General features: G+C 38.3%; 1 protein-coding gene across 2 annotated transcripts in view; it reads left to right on the forward strand.

Moving 5' to 3' along the window:
* Positions 1–17,366, forward strand: part of PREX2 (phosphatidylinositol-3,4,5-trisphosphate dependent Rac exchange factor 2) — a 306,754-nt gene that overhangs the window by 99,375 nt on the left and 190,013 nt on the right. For both annotated transcript variants that reach the window (XM_074386741.1, XM_003942900.3), the window contains exons 9-11: positions 4,069–4,218; positions 6,859–7,003; positions 11,925–12,025. In XM_074386741.1, the coding sequence (XP_074242842.1) occupies positions 4,069–4,218; positions 6,859–7,003; positions 11,925–12,025 (396 nt within the window). The remainder of the gene's footprint in view (positions 1–4,068; positions 4,219–6,858; positions 7,004–11,924; positions 12,026–17,366) is intronic.

Below are 17,366 nucleotides of genomic sequence, written 5' to 3' on the forward strand. Positions count from 1 at the left end.
CAGAAAAGATGGTCACATGAATATTTAGTGAAGGGAATCAGATTCATGTCATATCAGAGTCACTAATTTTCTATCAGACAAGAGAAAATTATTTAAGAAAAATATTGTTTGAAATTATAAATTTTCAAACCCCATACTGTCCTTTTCCACACCTTTGATATGTATGAGGAATACAGTAGGATCAACTAAATGACCACTTTCTTTTTTTTTTTTTAAAGAAGAGGAAGAAAGAGAAAGAGGAAGAGGGAGAGAGGATGGGGGTATTGCTTTATTGCCCGGGCTAGAATGCAGTCTAAATATGGGTATGCCTATAATTGTCCTTAATAATGGAGACATGAAAGAAAATGAGGGAAGAGAATAGCAAACAAGGAGCCAACCAAGATTTCTTTTAAACTTCTAAGTTGATATGATGTGGTACTGATAAGAGTGTATATTTTGTATATTTAAAATGGAGAGTTCTATACATATTAATTACATTTACTTGTTCCATATCTGAGTTCAAGTCCTGAATATCGTTAATTTTCTGTCTCATTGATCTGTCTAATATTAATGTTGAAGTCTCCCAATATTATTATGTGGGAGTCTAAGTCTCTTTATAAGTCTTGTATGTCTGCGTATTCCTGTATTGGGTGCGTATATATTTAGGATCTTTAGCTCTTCTTGTTGTTGCATTGATCCTTTTATCATTATATAATGTCCTTCTTTGCTTCTTTTGATCTTTGTTGCTTAATTGTAACTTCTGCTTTTTATTTATTTATTTTAGCTCTCTGTTTGGTTGGTAAATCTTTCTCCATCCCTTGTTTGGAGTCTTTATGTATCCTTGAATGTGAGATGGATCTGGATGCAGCATACTGATGGGTTTTAGTTTTTTATTCAAATTGCCTGTCTTTGGATTGGGGGATTTAGTCAATTTAAATTTAGAATTAATAATAAAATATGTGAGTTTAATACTGCCATTAGCTGGCTATTTTGTCCATTAGTTGATGTAAATTCTTCATTATATTGATGCTCTTTTTGATAATTTTTTTAGAAAGGCTGATACTGTTTGTTCCTTTCATGTGTGTAGTGGTTCTTTCAGAAGCTCTTGTAAAGCAGGCCTGGTGGTGATGAAATCTCTGAGTGCTTGCTTATTCACAAAAAACTTTATTTTTCCTTCACTTGTGAAGCTTAGTTTGGCTGGATGTGAAATTCTGGGTTGAAAGTTCTTTTCTTTAAGGATGTTGAATATTGGCCCCCACTCTCTTCTGGCTTGTAGGGTTTCTGCTGAGAGATCTGCTGTAAGTCTGATAGGCTTCTCTTTGTGGGTAACCTGACCTTTCTCTCTGGCTGCCCTTAGTATTTTCTCCTTCATTTCAACCCTGGTGAATCTGACGATTATGTGCCTTGGAGTTGCTCTTCTTGAGGAATATCTCTGTGGTGTTCTCTGTATTACCTGGAGTTGAATATTATCCTGCCTTACTAGGCTGGGAAAATTTTCCTGAATAATGTCCTGAAGCGTATTTTCCAACTTGGATTCATTCTCTTCATCACTTTCAGGTACACCTATCAAGCGTAGATTAGGTCTTTTCACATAGTCCCATATTTCTTGGAGACTTGATATACATATCAGTATATTTTACAGTCAGCTAATAATCTTGGTTTCTGTACATTGAAACAATAGCCACATGTGATCAATCTAATGCTCACTTATCTTATTCTGAGTTGAATTGTGTGCTTTCCAAAAGAAATTTGGATGCACAGCCTCAATTGGTCAGGTCAGGCTTCCTGGAGGAGATGGGTCCACTTTCAAGTGGAGTAAGAGTCTGTGAGGCATAGGGGAGAGTGGGGTAGCTTGATGAGAAACTCAGCCTGGGGAATACATAAGAATTCACAAGATAACCAGGAAAGCAGCAGAAAAGGGTAGTGGGAACACATTAGAACATAATGAAAAATGGAACAAGTTAAACAGAGTTGAGTTAGTTTGGGAAGAATGTTTAAAGCAAAGTCTACATGTAGTTTTGACTTGATTCAGTGGTGAGACACCTAGTGAGTGGCTTTTGAGCTAAAGAAATGTCCTGATGAAAAATATATGAGGGATGGCCAGCAGGATGTGAAGAGGCCAGTGACCAGACTCAATCCAGGAAGGAAGACCCCCTGTTACAGACATGGCTGACCCCAGGGTATACCTGTTTGGGGGCAGGAGCATGACCCTGATGATTTTGGCACATGAATTTGTGTTTCCCTGTGCTCTGTGGGAGGGCTACACTGTGTTCATTTCAGATGCCCAATGGTTATGACTGTAGACTGTATTTGGCTACTGCGATTTACTTTATCTAGAGTAATGGTTAAAGGTGTAATAACATGAGTGGCCATGTGGGATCTTTTAAACTGTAGGTGTAAGGTTCACTTAACTAATCATGGCCTGATTTGAACAGAGAGAAGACAGCCTGAAAAAAAGCTTGGGCTTGTTTGTGATTCTGGTCTTGTTAGGTCACAAATGGTTAGGGTTGGGGGGAGTATGCTAAACGTGTTGAATTTGAGAATTTCTGAATTTTTTTCTACCAGTTTATCATAATTTCTCAGTGGATTATTTTATAGATATTAAGGAGGGATTATACTGTAATTATGAATTAATGTCTTATTTTCCCACTAACGCCCATGAATACTTATCTGATAAGAATTATGAAATTCTCTTACTTTGTGTAGGATGGGAATGTGAATTAAACACATAAAGGTAAGACAAGTACAAAAAATATTTTTAAAAAGTACTTGTAATTTTTTGGGAGGGAAGTCTCTGCAAGTTTGAATCTCTGTATTATCAGATGTCATTATTGGTTATTCATAGATTATGACACCTATATAAAATACAGACTAATGTCTAATGTCGCTCTATTCTGACTCAAAAGTAATTTGGAAGTTTTAAAGACTCCACAACTGAACAGCATCATTTGATAATGCATCTGTGGTATTATTAGTCTGACCTCATATAATGTGTAGTGATTTGGGAACTAATGAAAAAGACTATGAGAACCAGATTTTGGGAGAATGAGCACTAAGCTCATCTGTTTCTACTAAAAAACTTTCTAAAAAAAAATAGATTAACTGAGAAAAAAAGAACAAAACAAGCAAAGTGCCACAAAGTCATTTTCTAAACCACCTTTAATGTTTTTGTGGCTTACCTCCTCAACACTGCTGAATGACTTTCAGGAGACACACATGAAAAGGATCACGTTAATTGGTACAGGTGCTGACTCAGGCCTCTGTCACAAGTTTTTCCCATCTTGGAATCCATGCTTTTCAGGGACTGTCATGCCAGTAAAGGTCACTTGCAAGTTATGTCACTATTCTCTACCTACTGTTAGGCAGAGAGCTACTGTATACGGTTTGCTGTTGACATTTTCAAACCCAGCATGACCCATTACCCAAAATTATGGTGAGGTGTCAAAAAAGGCAATTAGATATCAATTTATCTTCAAAATTTTTTGTAAGTTTCCATTTATGTGACTTAAACAGAGTGAAGTGTATTAACGAGTATATGTCTCAACCATGTACAGTGATAATGGTTTGACATTTGTATGTTTCCATTTATTGCAGTTTTAGGTAATTGCACTCTTAGTGTGTTCCATTGATGAATTTTTAGTATGCAGTTCATTAAATAATAGAGAATTATTCCGTGGGATATAGACTGTGTCAGAAAATTAGAATACTGTTTCAAAGAAATATTAGAAAGATAAAATAAATAAGACACCTTGAATGTTCGAGAAGAAAATTTCTTGCTTGTTATTTTATTGCTTTGGAAACTTTGACAATATTTTTGAGCATAGACCAAAAAGTGTTAATTAGTTTGTAGTTACATGTAATACATTAACACTGTGAGCTAGAAATGTTCCATTATTGAGAACTGACTGCATCCAGTATAAAAGCATTGTTAATTTTTTTAAATGTTTACGTTTTTCGATATACATATATAGAGCAAAGATATTTTGAACAATTGAGTGGTTTTGGAAATTTTGTGTATTGAATGATTGTGTTGATATAATAATATTGTGTGTTACTATTTGTTCATTTGCCTTTCCCATTAATTTCCAGCTGACTTCCATAGCAGTGGACACATTGTTGTTAATGGATGGAAAATACATAACACAGCAAAAAATAAATGGTTTGTTTGTATGGCAAAAACACCTGAAGAGAAGCATGAATGGTTTGAAGCTATTTTGAAAGAAAGGGAACGGCGGAAAGGTGGGTGTATGAATTGGGCACTCTTATACTTTGTGAAGATTCTAGCATAGAAGCAGAAAATGGAAAAACATGAGAAAGTGAAAAGGTTTATGATGGTCACATGATTTATTAGGTTGGTGCCAAAGTAATTGTGGCTTTTACATTGAAAGCAATTACTTCTGCACCAACTTAATATAATATCATATGATGTGAGCCTTATACTAAAATACTTATTTGATACTTACAAAATTGTTACGTAATACTTAAGAGTTAGCAAAGTAATTATGTTATGAATGGTGGTGTCTTTTAAATAGTTTTTTAAAATAGAAAACTATTTTTTAAATAGTCTTTTTAAAAGAAAATGCTCAATCTTCTTTGCACTTTATTCTTGCTATTTCTAAACCAGTATTACCAAATTTTTCTTTAAGTGACCAGCTTCAATAACATAATGCAGTGTTGAAGGCCTCCAATTGTTCTCTGTATACTTAACAGAACACTCAAATTTCTTAGACCCAAAATGTTAGCTTCCTAATTATAAATTAAAACACTTTGGATTATACAAACTTTTAAAAATTGGTAGGTCTTTGAATATACTATAATGTAATCCAATTAGTTGCTTATTCATATGAGGAGGCCTAGCTCAAAAATTTGTTTTTTGCTTTTAGAAAAATTTGCAAAAAGAATTTGGCCTGACTATATTCAGTTGTCTGAAGTTTATCTGCAAAAAGGCATATTTCTATAACTCAGCTCAGAAATGGAAATGCTTGCATTTCTACTAATTAACAATTGATTTCTTAATTAAGAAGCATGTCATTGTTGATTACTTCTGGAGACCCAAGAATAAAACACCTCATTGGTAATAAAATTTCAGAACACAAAGAACTCTTTCTTTCATCTTCAAATGTTTCTCCTGAAGAATATGCAAAATTGCTACATTGATTAAAGTATTCATGGTACATACTTGTAGAATTTCCAAAGCATTTTCAAATACTCCTTTAACTGATCTTGGATGAAGAATCAGATAGAAAATTTTAAAACAAAGTTTATGAATATGTAACTGACTCTAAGTTTTGTTTAATGTAGCAGTCAATTCAAATAGCAAACAAATAGTTAAAAGGTGAATCAAGCTTTTCATCAAGTTGAATTTTTTTTTAAGAATATCTATGATCCACCCAAGACAAAAAACAAAACAAAATAAAAACCCCCAAACAAAAGAAAAAACACATTCTCTAAAATTGCATATGATCTTTATCTTTACATTTATCTTTATTAGACTCTATTCTTAAGGGATTATTTATGCATAAAGACAAATATTAATGGCTTCAGCATTGTCAAAAATAAAGTTCTGGTGGGAATTTTTGCAGCTAGATGACTAAAAATAATACAAGTATTTCTCTGTCTTCTGCAACAGCTCCTCATCAGTCCTAATTAAGTGCCGGTGTTCTAGGATGTTAACTTGGGCACTGATTTTCTCTAAGTAGATTTCTTTGCCTGGGTTATCTATTCCCATCAGATTAACTTCCACTGTACACTGCCCATTTGCCAACCTTTATGTTCAGCCTTGTCCTCTCCCCTGAGAGGCTCATGTTTTCGCCTGAATCCTGGACTCCCACCCAAATGTCCACACTAGGCATACTAGGTGCCCACTGGACTCCTGGTTACTTGGATGCCTTTGCCTGATACACCTTCCCCTCTTCCATTTAGTTACTCTCATCAGAAGCCCAGAAGGCATCCGATTTCTTCTCTTTCCTTCCTGCCCACATTTAACCAATGTCTTATCAGTAGTGCCTCCGACCTATTTCTCATCTTCATCCTCTTTGCCTGATGGCCCTACCCTTATTTTCAGTGAGTTGAACTTGCTTGAACTTTTGAGGTTTCTCCTAACAGTGTCCCTCTTTTTAAATCTTTCTCTCTTCAGTTTGTTCTCCATACTATCCTCCAACCTTTGTCTCCAAAGCAATACAACTTTTTTTCCTGTACTACCCGACCTTTCTCCTTCCACTGGTTAAAATACTTAGATGGATGCCCAATACTTAAGGAATGAAATAGATTGAAACTGCAGGTTGAGCAAGGATCTTGCCTATCCTACCAGCATATCTCCTATCTTTTCTCTTAAAACCCATGGCTCTGGGCTTCCATGTTGCTTCAAATGAGTTAGCTCTGCTTTCTCTAGAAATCCCCATTCATACTTGTGCATTCAAAACAGGGTCCTTCTGTGAAACCTTTCTTAACATTTCTCAGGGAGAAGTGTGGTGGTCTGAGTATGCCTCTTTAATATCACATTTCCTCCCATCCCTCAGAACTGTCTCTAGGGCTACTCTGTTCAGTTATACTGATCTAACCCTGTAAAAGGATGCCTGGTCCAGGGCTCAATGGAGGCTGGGACCCAGCTGCTCTTCTTACTGCCCTGGCTAAACTTTTATGCCTTTCGGGCACAATTTGCACAAAGGTGACATGTACCCTGGGATCTTGCCTTCCAGCTCTCCCTGGCTTCCCAGCTTCTGGTACATCAGGACACTATTATACAAAGCTCTGTATCCATAACCCCCAGCACATGGTAGACCTGCGACAAATGCTTGCTTAATGAAGGCATGAGTGAATGAATGAGTCAATGAATGAAGAGAGTTTTCAGTTACCTCTCCTTTCTCTCATTTTTGATAGGTTTAAAATTAGGAATGGAGCAGGACACCTGGGTCATGATCTCCGAACAGGGCGAGAAACTTTATAAAATGATGTGCAGACAAGGAAATCTGATCAAGGACAGAAAAAGAAAACTGACTACGTTTCCTAAATGCTTTCTTGGAAGGTAGGGTTGGGGATTTGGGTGCATGACTTTCTTATATATTCTCACCATCTCACCTGTTAACTTTAATTAGTTTTCTTTTAAATGTATTCGCTTGGGCATTTTTGAAAACTTTACAATTGCCATTTCCTGGGCTGTAGCAGGATGAAGGAATGGATAGAGAGCCTGGATCATAACTAGGAAACTCAAGGGATCCATCCATTCATTCATGACTTCTACGATTTCGGATATGTCATGATCCCAGAAGAAAGGGAGGTTGGGGCCAGGCAGGGAGGGACAGGCAGGTAGGTTTGCTTACAGGGGGACAGGATGACTAGTTGGGTATGGACATGTATATAGGGCCTGAAAGTCAGAATCAGAAAGACAAGGAAGATAAGAGACAGTCTGAACTCTCAGTTAATTCAGAATTTAGGCAGCTGGCCTCAGGATAAAGGATGTAGGTGAAGAGTCTAAAAATGTGGGTCATGTGAAGAGACAGGCACCAAGCAGCAGGCAGGGGGTCTGCTTTGGTTTTTAGAATAAGCAGATTGACTAAGCGTTGTCTGGTTTGTTTGGACAGCATTCAGTGAAATTCCTTGGCTGGTTTAATTAGCTCGGGGCCAAAAAGAAGGCTAGCTGCCTTCAGGTAGCTCTTTTTAGACCAGCCTCTGTGCTGACTTCTTCCTATACATTATTTCTAATGCTGGAATACATACTTAGGTAGGAGTTAAATACCTTTATACTTTCTTAAAGATACAGAAACTGTGGGTCACGGAGCTTAACAATTTCATATGGTTAGTGACTATCAATGCCAAGTTTATAAAGTAGACTGGAGTAGTATTTAACAGTCCAGATGGCGATCAAACTTATCTGTTCAGTTTGGCACTACCACCGATTTGTTGCATGATTTAGGTTAGTGAAATTTCCATTTGCTCTGAAATTTATGCTCTGATGTAGAGCTTACCTACAGTGCTCACTAGGATGTCTGTTTAACCAGTGATGGGAACATGCAATGTAATCATTGGCTACCTCTGCCTCCCTCATATAGGATGACAGTGTCCCCACCCAAATCTCATCTAGAGTTATAATCCAAATTGTAATTCCCCACGTGTCAGGGGAGGGACCTGGTGGGAAGAGACTGGATCATGGGGGTGATTTCCCCCATGCTGTTCTCATGATAGTTAGTGAGTTTTCATGACGTCTGATGGTTTTATAAGGGGCTTTTCCTCCTTCATTCACCTTTTCTCACCTGCTGCCAGTAAGGTGTCCCTGCATCCCCTTCTGCCATGATTGTAAGTTTCCTGAGGCCTTCCCAGCATGCAGAACTGTGAATCAATTAAACTTCTTTCCTTTATAAATTACCCAGTCATGGGTATTTCTTTATAGCAGTGTGAGAATGGACTAATACACCCAGTTTCAGGGAAGTTCTTTACAGTAGTGTGAAAAAGGACTAATACACTCCCCAACCCCCAACTCAGAAATATATTGGCCAGGAAACCCTCTGCCTGCAGGGCAGCATCTGGCTTTCTTCTTCACTAGGAATGATCCTCACAGCAAGCAACACATCTGCCAGTGAGCCATACTGTTGCTTGTATGTAGCCCTCAGATGGTAGTAAGCAGCTCTTGTGCAAGGAAAAGAGAAGATGTAAGTTTATCTTGGCGTAGAAGCCCTGTGTAGCAAAACACACTATCTTTTGTACCCACTCCATGGGCATAACTTTCAGGGTCCTCACTGGGACATGCCCACTTGCAAGAGAGTCACTTCAAGTTATGACTCCCCACTAGGTTTTTATAGGTATGCAAATTAGCCACCAGGGGTCATTTTTACCATTGCAATGTTGCCTATTTAGCAGTTGACAGGTGTCTAGGGGAGCATAGCTATTATAGAAAGTTAGCCCAGGGTCGAATTTGTTCTTATGGAAGAACAGGTTTTGCTAACCCTTCACCCACATGATGACATATGGTAATAGTACAAGTTCATTGTGATGGTATGTGAAGCTTCTCCCAGATCACCTGATAGGTAGGAGATACTCAGCAAATGTTAGGTTATTGTGGCCTTTTCCGTCACAGCACACTGTTGCTGCTTACAGGGCAAGTTTGAGGTCATTTCTGAGTGGATTAATGTCCTTTAGCAGAGTGTTGATGGAATCTCTCCATTCCCTGAGCAGGTCCAATGATAAAGCTACTCACTAGGTTCCTTTACTCTTCTCACTCCAAAATATTTCCAATTTATAGCAATATTTAAATTGGCTTTTTCCTCATTTTAATTTGATATTTTCAGAAATCTGATGGCAGCAGAATAGAGAATTATGCCTTAGCTACATAGCAACCATCTCAACTCACTTGTCAGTCACCAGTTAGTAAAGTGCATTATGTGCAGGCCCCATGCTGAGTTTCTGACGTCCGTCATCTCATTTAATCCCTTGCCTGCACTGTGACACTGACATTCTTTTTTTTCTTTTTTCTTTTCTTTTCTTTTCTTTCTTTCTTTTTTTTTTTTTTAAGATGGAGTCTCTCTCTGTTGCCCAGCCTGAAGTGTAGTGGCATGATCTTGGCTTGCTGCAAGCTCTGTCTCCTGGATTCTCCTGCCTCAGCCTCCCTAGTAGCTGGGATGATAGGCATGTGCCACCACACCTCGCTAATTTTTATATTTTTAGTAGAGATGGGGCTTCATCATGTTGGTCAGGCTAGTCTCACACTCCTGACCTCAAATGATCTACCTGCATTGGCCTCCCAAAGTGCTGGGATTACATACGTGAGCCACTGCACCCAGCCTGACATTCTTAATGTTCTCTCTATGTTAATGATGAAGCTGAGGTTTAAAAAGCTGAATTCATAAACTCCTAGTTGAACAGGTAGTGGGAGCAGAAACAGGATTTGAATCCCAGTTGTCTTATGGCAACTACACGATATTAACTACTACACTTTGTTTCACCTTTTCTTATATTTTCTTTTGAATTTGTTATGCAGCAATTGGAAACTAACGGTTTTGAATGGTTCTTGTTTAATAAAAGAATACAAGTATTTAACAACTTTTGCTGCTTTATATTTGTAGTCTGGACAACCCACTTTTAGAATTTTATATCCCTCAATTATTTGACATTAGCCATTTTTCTTGCTTTTGTTTTTTAAATTAATGGAGAAATAATTTCCTGATGCAGTCCATAGCTTTGTTTCTCTGGCCAAAAAAGAAAACCAGTCTACAACAAATTCAGTTTATATAAGAGTTCAAATGTTAGACTTTTAAAACATGAGCAGCACAGTATTTTTTTAAAAAATATTTTATTGCATTTTAGGTTTTGAAGTACATGTGAAGAACGTGCAGGACTGTTGCATAGGTACACACATGGCAGTGTGGTTTGCTGCCTTCCTCCCCATCACCTATATCTGGCATTTCTCCCCATGTTATCTCTCCCCAACTCCTCACCCCCGGCTGTCCCTCCCCTAGTTCCCCCACAAAGACCTCAGTGTGTGATGCTCCCCTCCCTGTGTCCATGTGTTCTCATTGTTCAACACCCACCTATGAGTGAGAACAAAATGTCTCTATATTTAGTGTTCTCTTAATTGAACCACGTGACCTTTTTAAAAAATTTGCTACATAGCTGAGGCTCTCCTAAGTGATACAAACATCATCCCTCTTATCTCTGAGGCCTGGGGCTGCCCTGCAATGGTGACAGATGTAAGCTCTAATCCACTGTGGCTTTCACAGCTGCAGCAGTGTGTGGTAGACAGTTCTGATGGATGTTTCTGTGCTGGGGTATTCCTTATAGATGACAGTTTAGATACAATAATGAATTTACCAAGTAATTTAACATTTTCAAAACAATGTAGTAAAACTTTTCTATGTCTTTTGGTGTGCACCCGTTTTCTATTGCTGAATAACAAATGAATATATACTTAGCAACTTAAAACAATGCTAGTCAGAAGTCCAAGAGAGCTTAACTGGGTTCTCTGCTTAGGGTTTCACAACCCCAAAATCAAGGTGCTGGCCAGCTGGGGCTCTTTTCTTGAGGTTCTGGGGGAAAGTTTACTTTCAGGCTTATTCAGGTTGTTGGCAGGATTCAGCTCCTTGAGGTTGCAAATGAAGTCCTTGTCTCCTTGCTGTCAGCCAAGGGTTGCTCTTAGCTTCTGCAGGCTGCGTGTCTTGGGACCAGGTCCTTTCCATCTTCAGAGCTGGCAGTGGCACATCGAATCCTTCTCATGGGTCTAATTTCTCTGACTTCCTCTCGTGCCACTAGCCTGAGAAAACTCTGCTTCAAAGGGTTCCACTCATTGAGTCAGGCCCACTGGGATAATTTACATATTTTAAAGTCTACTGACTTGAGGTTTTAATTACATATGCAAAAATCCCTTCAGAGCAATACCTAGATTAGTATTTAATTGAAAAATGGAGAGGAGGGAATCTTGGTGGGGTGGGAAGGCAATGAGAGGATTTCTGTAGACTCCTACCTACCACATGGTGCATGCGGTTTTGTTTTGTTCTTCCTTCTTGGGCCTTTAAACTCACTGGTTGTTTGTGCCTGGGAAGCCACATTAAAGACAGTTTAGCTCTTTATATTAAGCTATTACTATTCAGTTCCGACTTTAGCTAGCTTTAGGATCTTTTGCAATCCTTTAGCCCCACATTTGCCTTTATGTTAATGGTAACCTTTTAATTAAAGCTACTCTAAAATTTTTACTTTGTGTTTATTAGAGGCCTCAACAAGTTGAATAGTTTAAGTACCGTTTAGTAATGTATGAATGTACAGACATGGGTTTTCTAGAATAGAGTTCAATTTAAATGACTGTAGGCTTTATATATGTAAAAAGAACTTTTGAAATGCATTGAAAATATTCCTTTATATTTTGAGATTCCTTTCATCGTTGCTTCATGATTGCATGGCATAGAAAGACTTTCCAGGGGAAAAATTAAGCATTTAGCTTTTTCACTGGCTTTCTGTTGCAGCGAATTTGTGTCATGGCTGTTGGAAATTGGAGAGATTCACAGGCCTGAGGAAGGTGTACACTTGGGACAAGCATTATTGGAAAATGGAATCATACACCATGGTAATTATTAATTATTTATTCCACTTATTCACCCTGTGTATTTTAATCCCATTCATCAGTTTAGTTTATAATTTCCACATTACAGGTTGCTCATTTTTTTAAACAACATTTTCAGTACCTAATATGTGTAGAACAGTGTTTCAGGGAGTGTGGCTTTATTGGGCTGTATTTGTTAACCTTAGACTGAAGAGCTGTAATATAGGCAAGCATTAGAAAATAGAGAAGTGGGATTATGGAGGAAGGGATGGTTAGTTCTAAAGTAATTGGAAGTATTTGGGAGTGCTTCATAGAGGACAGGACATGATGGTGATATTGGGCATTGCAGAATGAATAGAACTCTGCCAGGGACAGCAGGGCAGAAGGGCATTCCACTTGGAGGAAACAACAGCACTGTGGCACAGTGGAGGGCAAATTTGTGGTAGCTTCTTTGTGGACCAGCACAGAGCCTCACATGGGTCCATGGATGAACATACTGGTGAGGGCAGGTATGGCAAGAAAGGCAGGCAGAGCCTGGATTCCAGAAGATTTGAAGTTTCCTGCTGTGGCATGTGGGCTTATGCTGAAGGGGGCCAGGAGTTGATGAATGGTTTTAAGCAGAGCCATGGTCAGAGCTTGGGTCCACAGCTATAAGATGCAGCAGCATGGAGCCTGCAGTGGAGAGGTTCAAGACTTCAGGGCACCAGGTCCCTCAGGGGACCCCACTGCACCCAGGTGTGGCAGGATAAAGGCTTTGGCAGGTCTGTGTCCATGGGCATAAAAAGACCAGGCCCACTGGGGAGATACTGGCAAAGCTGAAACAGCATATTTGATAACTATTTGGATGTGGGGGGTGAAGAACAAAGAGAGAGATTAGACTATTCTGAGCCTTCTACTCTGAATGACTGAGTTAATTCAGGAGGAAGAGCAGGGCTGAAAGAGAAGATGCAGGCTTTGCTATGGACTGTGTGAGACAGCCAGTGGGGAGTGGCCAGCAAGTGGTTGTAAACTTGGTTTGAAGCTCAGTATAGAAATGGGGTGAACCATATATTTGGGAATCATTTCAAGAGAGTACCAGATCCCTGGAAACACTGACAATGAACAGACAAAAACCACGAAAGCAGTGTTAACAGGACCCAGGAAAAAAGCTTAAAGAATTTCTAAGGTAAACTGTGGGGGAGGAGAAAAAGCCAGTGACTTGTTAACAAATACAGATGTTTGGCTATGGTATTTTGATGTTCATTTCCTTTCTTAGAGTGCTGTGCAGATAAACCAGGTCCTTCCTATCTTTCCTCACTACACTGGTGTCACCTACATGATGGTACCACCATCCACCCAGCTAGGAATCATCTTTGATTCCTTTCTCTCCCTCATGACATCAAGCCCTGTGAGCTCTACCACCAAAATAAGTGCCTAAACAATGAATTCTCCCCCTTCCAGCATCCCTTCTTCTTTCTAGTCACCATCATCTCCTCCCTTGCTTTCACTTTTGTTCTCCACTCCTGTAGTACACTCTCCAGGTCACAGCCGAAGACACCTTTAAAAATGCAGATATGATCAAAGCATTTTTCTGTCTATAACCATCTAATCGCGTCCAGTCAAATGTAAAGAAAAATTCAGACCTATCACATGCCCTACAAGGTCCGATGTGATAGGGCCCCTGACTTCCTCTCAGAGCCTGAAACCTCGATTTGTACCTAACTTGTTGCACTGTGGCCACCCTGAACTTCTGTCTCTTCCTTCAGTACGCCAACATGACTTCCTATTTAGGACCTTCGCTTCTGCTTTTCTCATTCCACAGTTATTTATTAATTCCTCATATATGCCAGGAGCCTTTCTACCTGCTAGAGATAGAGCAGTGAATGAAAAGACAAAAATTCTTGTATATATGACTCATGTCTTCCATGACCCTTTCACTTTTAGAAGACTGTCCTGTCCTGTGATTCCAATGTCCTTTTTTTTTTTTTTTTTTTTTTTTTACTTTGAAATCTTTCTTCATGCACTTATCACTCTGAAATTATTAGGTTGTTTTACTTGTGTCTTTATTATCTCTTTATCTCCCTATCCCTTACCTGGCCTCCAATAAAAATATAAGCACCATCCAAACAAAAGCCTCATTTTTTATTATATAGCAAATGCCTGGCATTCCCAGCCCATACAGGTTCTCACTAAATATTTGCTGAATGAATGAATAATTAAATTTTGAGTGAACAGATAACACTTATAAATTGTATATGGTTTTGTGCTTGTTTCATTAACATCATTAAAACATCTAAAAGCATTATATGGCTGCTTTTAGCATCTGGTAGGCTAAAAGCATCATTTAAAAACTTAAAAGGAAAAATAAAATTGTGACTATTACATACTAACATTATAAAATGCTAACAAGTATGTATAATAGTTACCCTGACTTTAATAGACCCTCATGGATCTTATACTGACCTGGGAACTGTGCCTCAGTGACAAAAATTGATTAGTTGTTTACCAGATTGGTTTAGCTTTTGTTTGTCGTGGGTATGCATACATTGCATTTCTTAGTTTTCCTTGAAGTCAAGGAAGGGGAGATGGTGACATTCAGTTGCAGCCAAGGACATGTCCACAAAAGTGATGCACAAGGGAGGTGTACAGGCTATTAAACAAAAACACAAAACACAAGGTGACATTGGGAGCCCTGCACTAGGGATGGCTGGGCCTCTGTCAGACTCCAGGTCCTGCATGGGAGAGCCCCATAACTCCATCCTCCACCACTGATTGGATCTTACCTCAATGAAAAATTAGCTTCTACAGCATAAGTCACTATATTGAGGAGGTTTGTTTGCCACAGTAGCTAGTGTTAACCAGTGGAAAATGAGCTAGCTTTTCTTCCCGATATTTCCTGCAGAAATGAGTTCTCCCATCCTATCCTAGTCTATTTCTGCCTTTCTAGAAGGAAGTATGAGAGCAGCTGGGTTTCCTTAATGGGCAGAGTAAAAAGACAGACTTACACTACTAAGAAATAAAGTTGCTGCTTCATGTTGACATGCAAACTAGGGGTAAGAGAGCATATTATGCGATTTATCATTAATAGAATAATTCTATTAGAATGAAGAGACATGAGCCAAATAGGCTAAGTATCATTGGCATGTGGTTCCAGCTGCATTTTGGTGAAAATAGAATTCCTAAAATAAAGTTGAATGAACCATCTGTTTTAAAGAGAGCAAGCAAAAAAGAAGTTGACTATTATTGGTGTTATTCACATTGCAAATACGATTGAGAACTTCGTCATCAGCAAAGCCTGCTATAGCAGAAACTCTAAGGTTGAGGCAGCGTATGCTTTCTCTGTGGTATGCTGACAATATGTATCTTGTCTGGTGCTACTCTTTGTGCTAGGAATGTTTATGTGAGAATTCAGAGACCTCATTTCTTATTAATATTTGTTATATCCCATGATGTGATGAAGTTGGTTCATACAGGCTCCTGAGGGCTGATAATTAAATACATTTTGTAGGCTGGTTAGTTTATAATATAATAATTACTAATAATTAAATTGTATAAATATGTAAGTGCATAAATTATGTTGCAAAAAGGGTAAAACATTCTCTTTTAGGGGGTTGGGAGGGAGGGTCTTGCTCTGTTGCCCAGGCTGGAGTACAGTGGTGTGATCATGCCTCACTGTAGCCTCAACCTCCTGGACTCAAGCCATTTCCCTACCTTAGCTTCATGAGCAGCTAGGACCACAGGTGCATGCCACCATGTCTGGCTAATTTTTTTTTTTTTTTTTTTTTAAATTTGTAGAGATGAGTTCTTGCTGTGTTGCCCGGGTTGGTCTTGAACTGCTGGGCTCAAGTAAGCCTTCCACCTCAGCCTCGCAAAGTGCTGGGATTACAGGCATAAGCCCATGTTGGACCTGTTAAGCATTCTTAAAATGTATCACTTTCTCATTATTTTACAATGTTTACTATCATATATGCCCTTGAGCTTATTTATATCTATTGCTTGTGTATAGTGGAAGTACTGTGTAATGAGTGGCACTGCACCTTTAACTCCACATTCAGTGCCTTTAGGTTGGAAGCTTGAAATTGGTCAGAAATATTTATACAGTAGAAATTGGCAAATGCTACAAGCCAGAACTTCTCCTCTACCCCCCGCCCCCACCATCTCCACCTAGAGAGCCAATTGTTAAACATTTGCAGTACATCCCGGTTCTCTCACACAATGATTTAAAAGATCGCATTTAGCAACTTTCTTCCCTAGAGAACCTAAGCTGTAGTTAATGCACCCATTTTCCATGGTAGAGAAATTGGGGTAGTAGATTTGAATGCAGAACAGTTCAGGGTTTTTCTAAGGCAACAGCTAAGAGTTGCAGGTTAACCCAAGGTTCATTATCAAGGGCACAAGTGTTTGCCTTGCAGCTAACCTCTCCATGTCAAAGAGGTTAGTCTATCACTTGTTTCATTCTGGCAAAAACATTTGGATTCAACTTCATGAATTTTGAAATATCAAGACAATTTATTTTAATAATTATTAAAGGATAAAAATGAGAATAGGTGGATTGCATAGGAGAAATAAATTCTGATCTTAAAACATGCTGTAGAGTTTCACAGTATTTCTCATTTTTTAATATTTTTTTCATACAGAATTTTTTACATATGCCTTGACTTGGGGGAAAAGATACCAAAAAGCAGAAATGGTATTGACTATATATCTTTTTAAAAAAAAAACAATTTTATGGCCATAAGCCAAGTAGAACATTTGGATAGGCTGGGGTAAAAGAGCTGAAACTTCACAAATGTATGTGTGTATTTATCTGTGTGTATTACCAACTCTCTTGATTTTCTTCTGGATGTATCAAATGTTGTTAATGAGAATTCTGACAACCTTCTTTCCTCTTTAAACATTTCTGGCAAAAAATAAAGGTGGTCAAAGTCTTTCATCTAATTATAAAAGTATAGCTCTTTGCAGCAAATTATCTCTTCTAGAAATGTTACATTCCCTGTAAAGAAAATATTTAAATATAAACTCTTTGACTTTTAATTTGAGGTTTTTACTTTCTAAAACAGCCTTTTTTTTATTGGACTGTGTATGAAATAACGTAGCCTGAAAAAGAGAAAACGCAGAGATTTAGTAGGAGATTCCTCCCCTTGTCTCCCAGCTTTATAGAGGTGCAATTGACAAATATTAATGGTGTACAACATGATGTTTTGAAATATGTGTAAATTGCAAAGTGATCAACACAATCAAGCTAATTAGTATATTAACCACCTCAAATACTTATCACTTTTTTGTGGTGAGAACATTTGAGATCTACTCTCTTAGCAATTTTCAAGTATGTAATACATTATATCATATTTTCTCTATCCATTCAGCCACATGGAAACTTAACGGT

This window comes from Saimiri boliviensis, chromosome 15 (genome assembly GCF_048565385.1).
Source record: "Saimiri boliviensis isolate mSaiBol1 chromosome 15, mSaiBol1.pri, whole genome shotgun sequence".
Classification (NCBI taxonomy): domain Eukaryota; kingdom Metazoa; phylum Chordata; class Mammalia; order Primates; family Cebidae; genus Saimiri; species Saimiri boliviensis.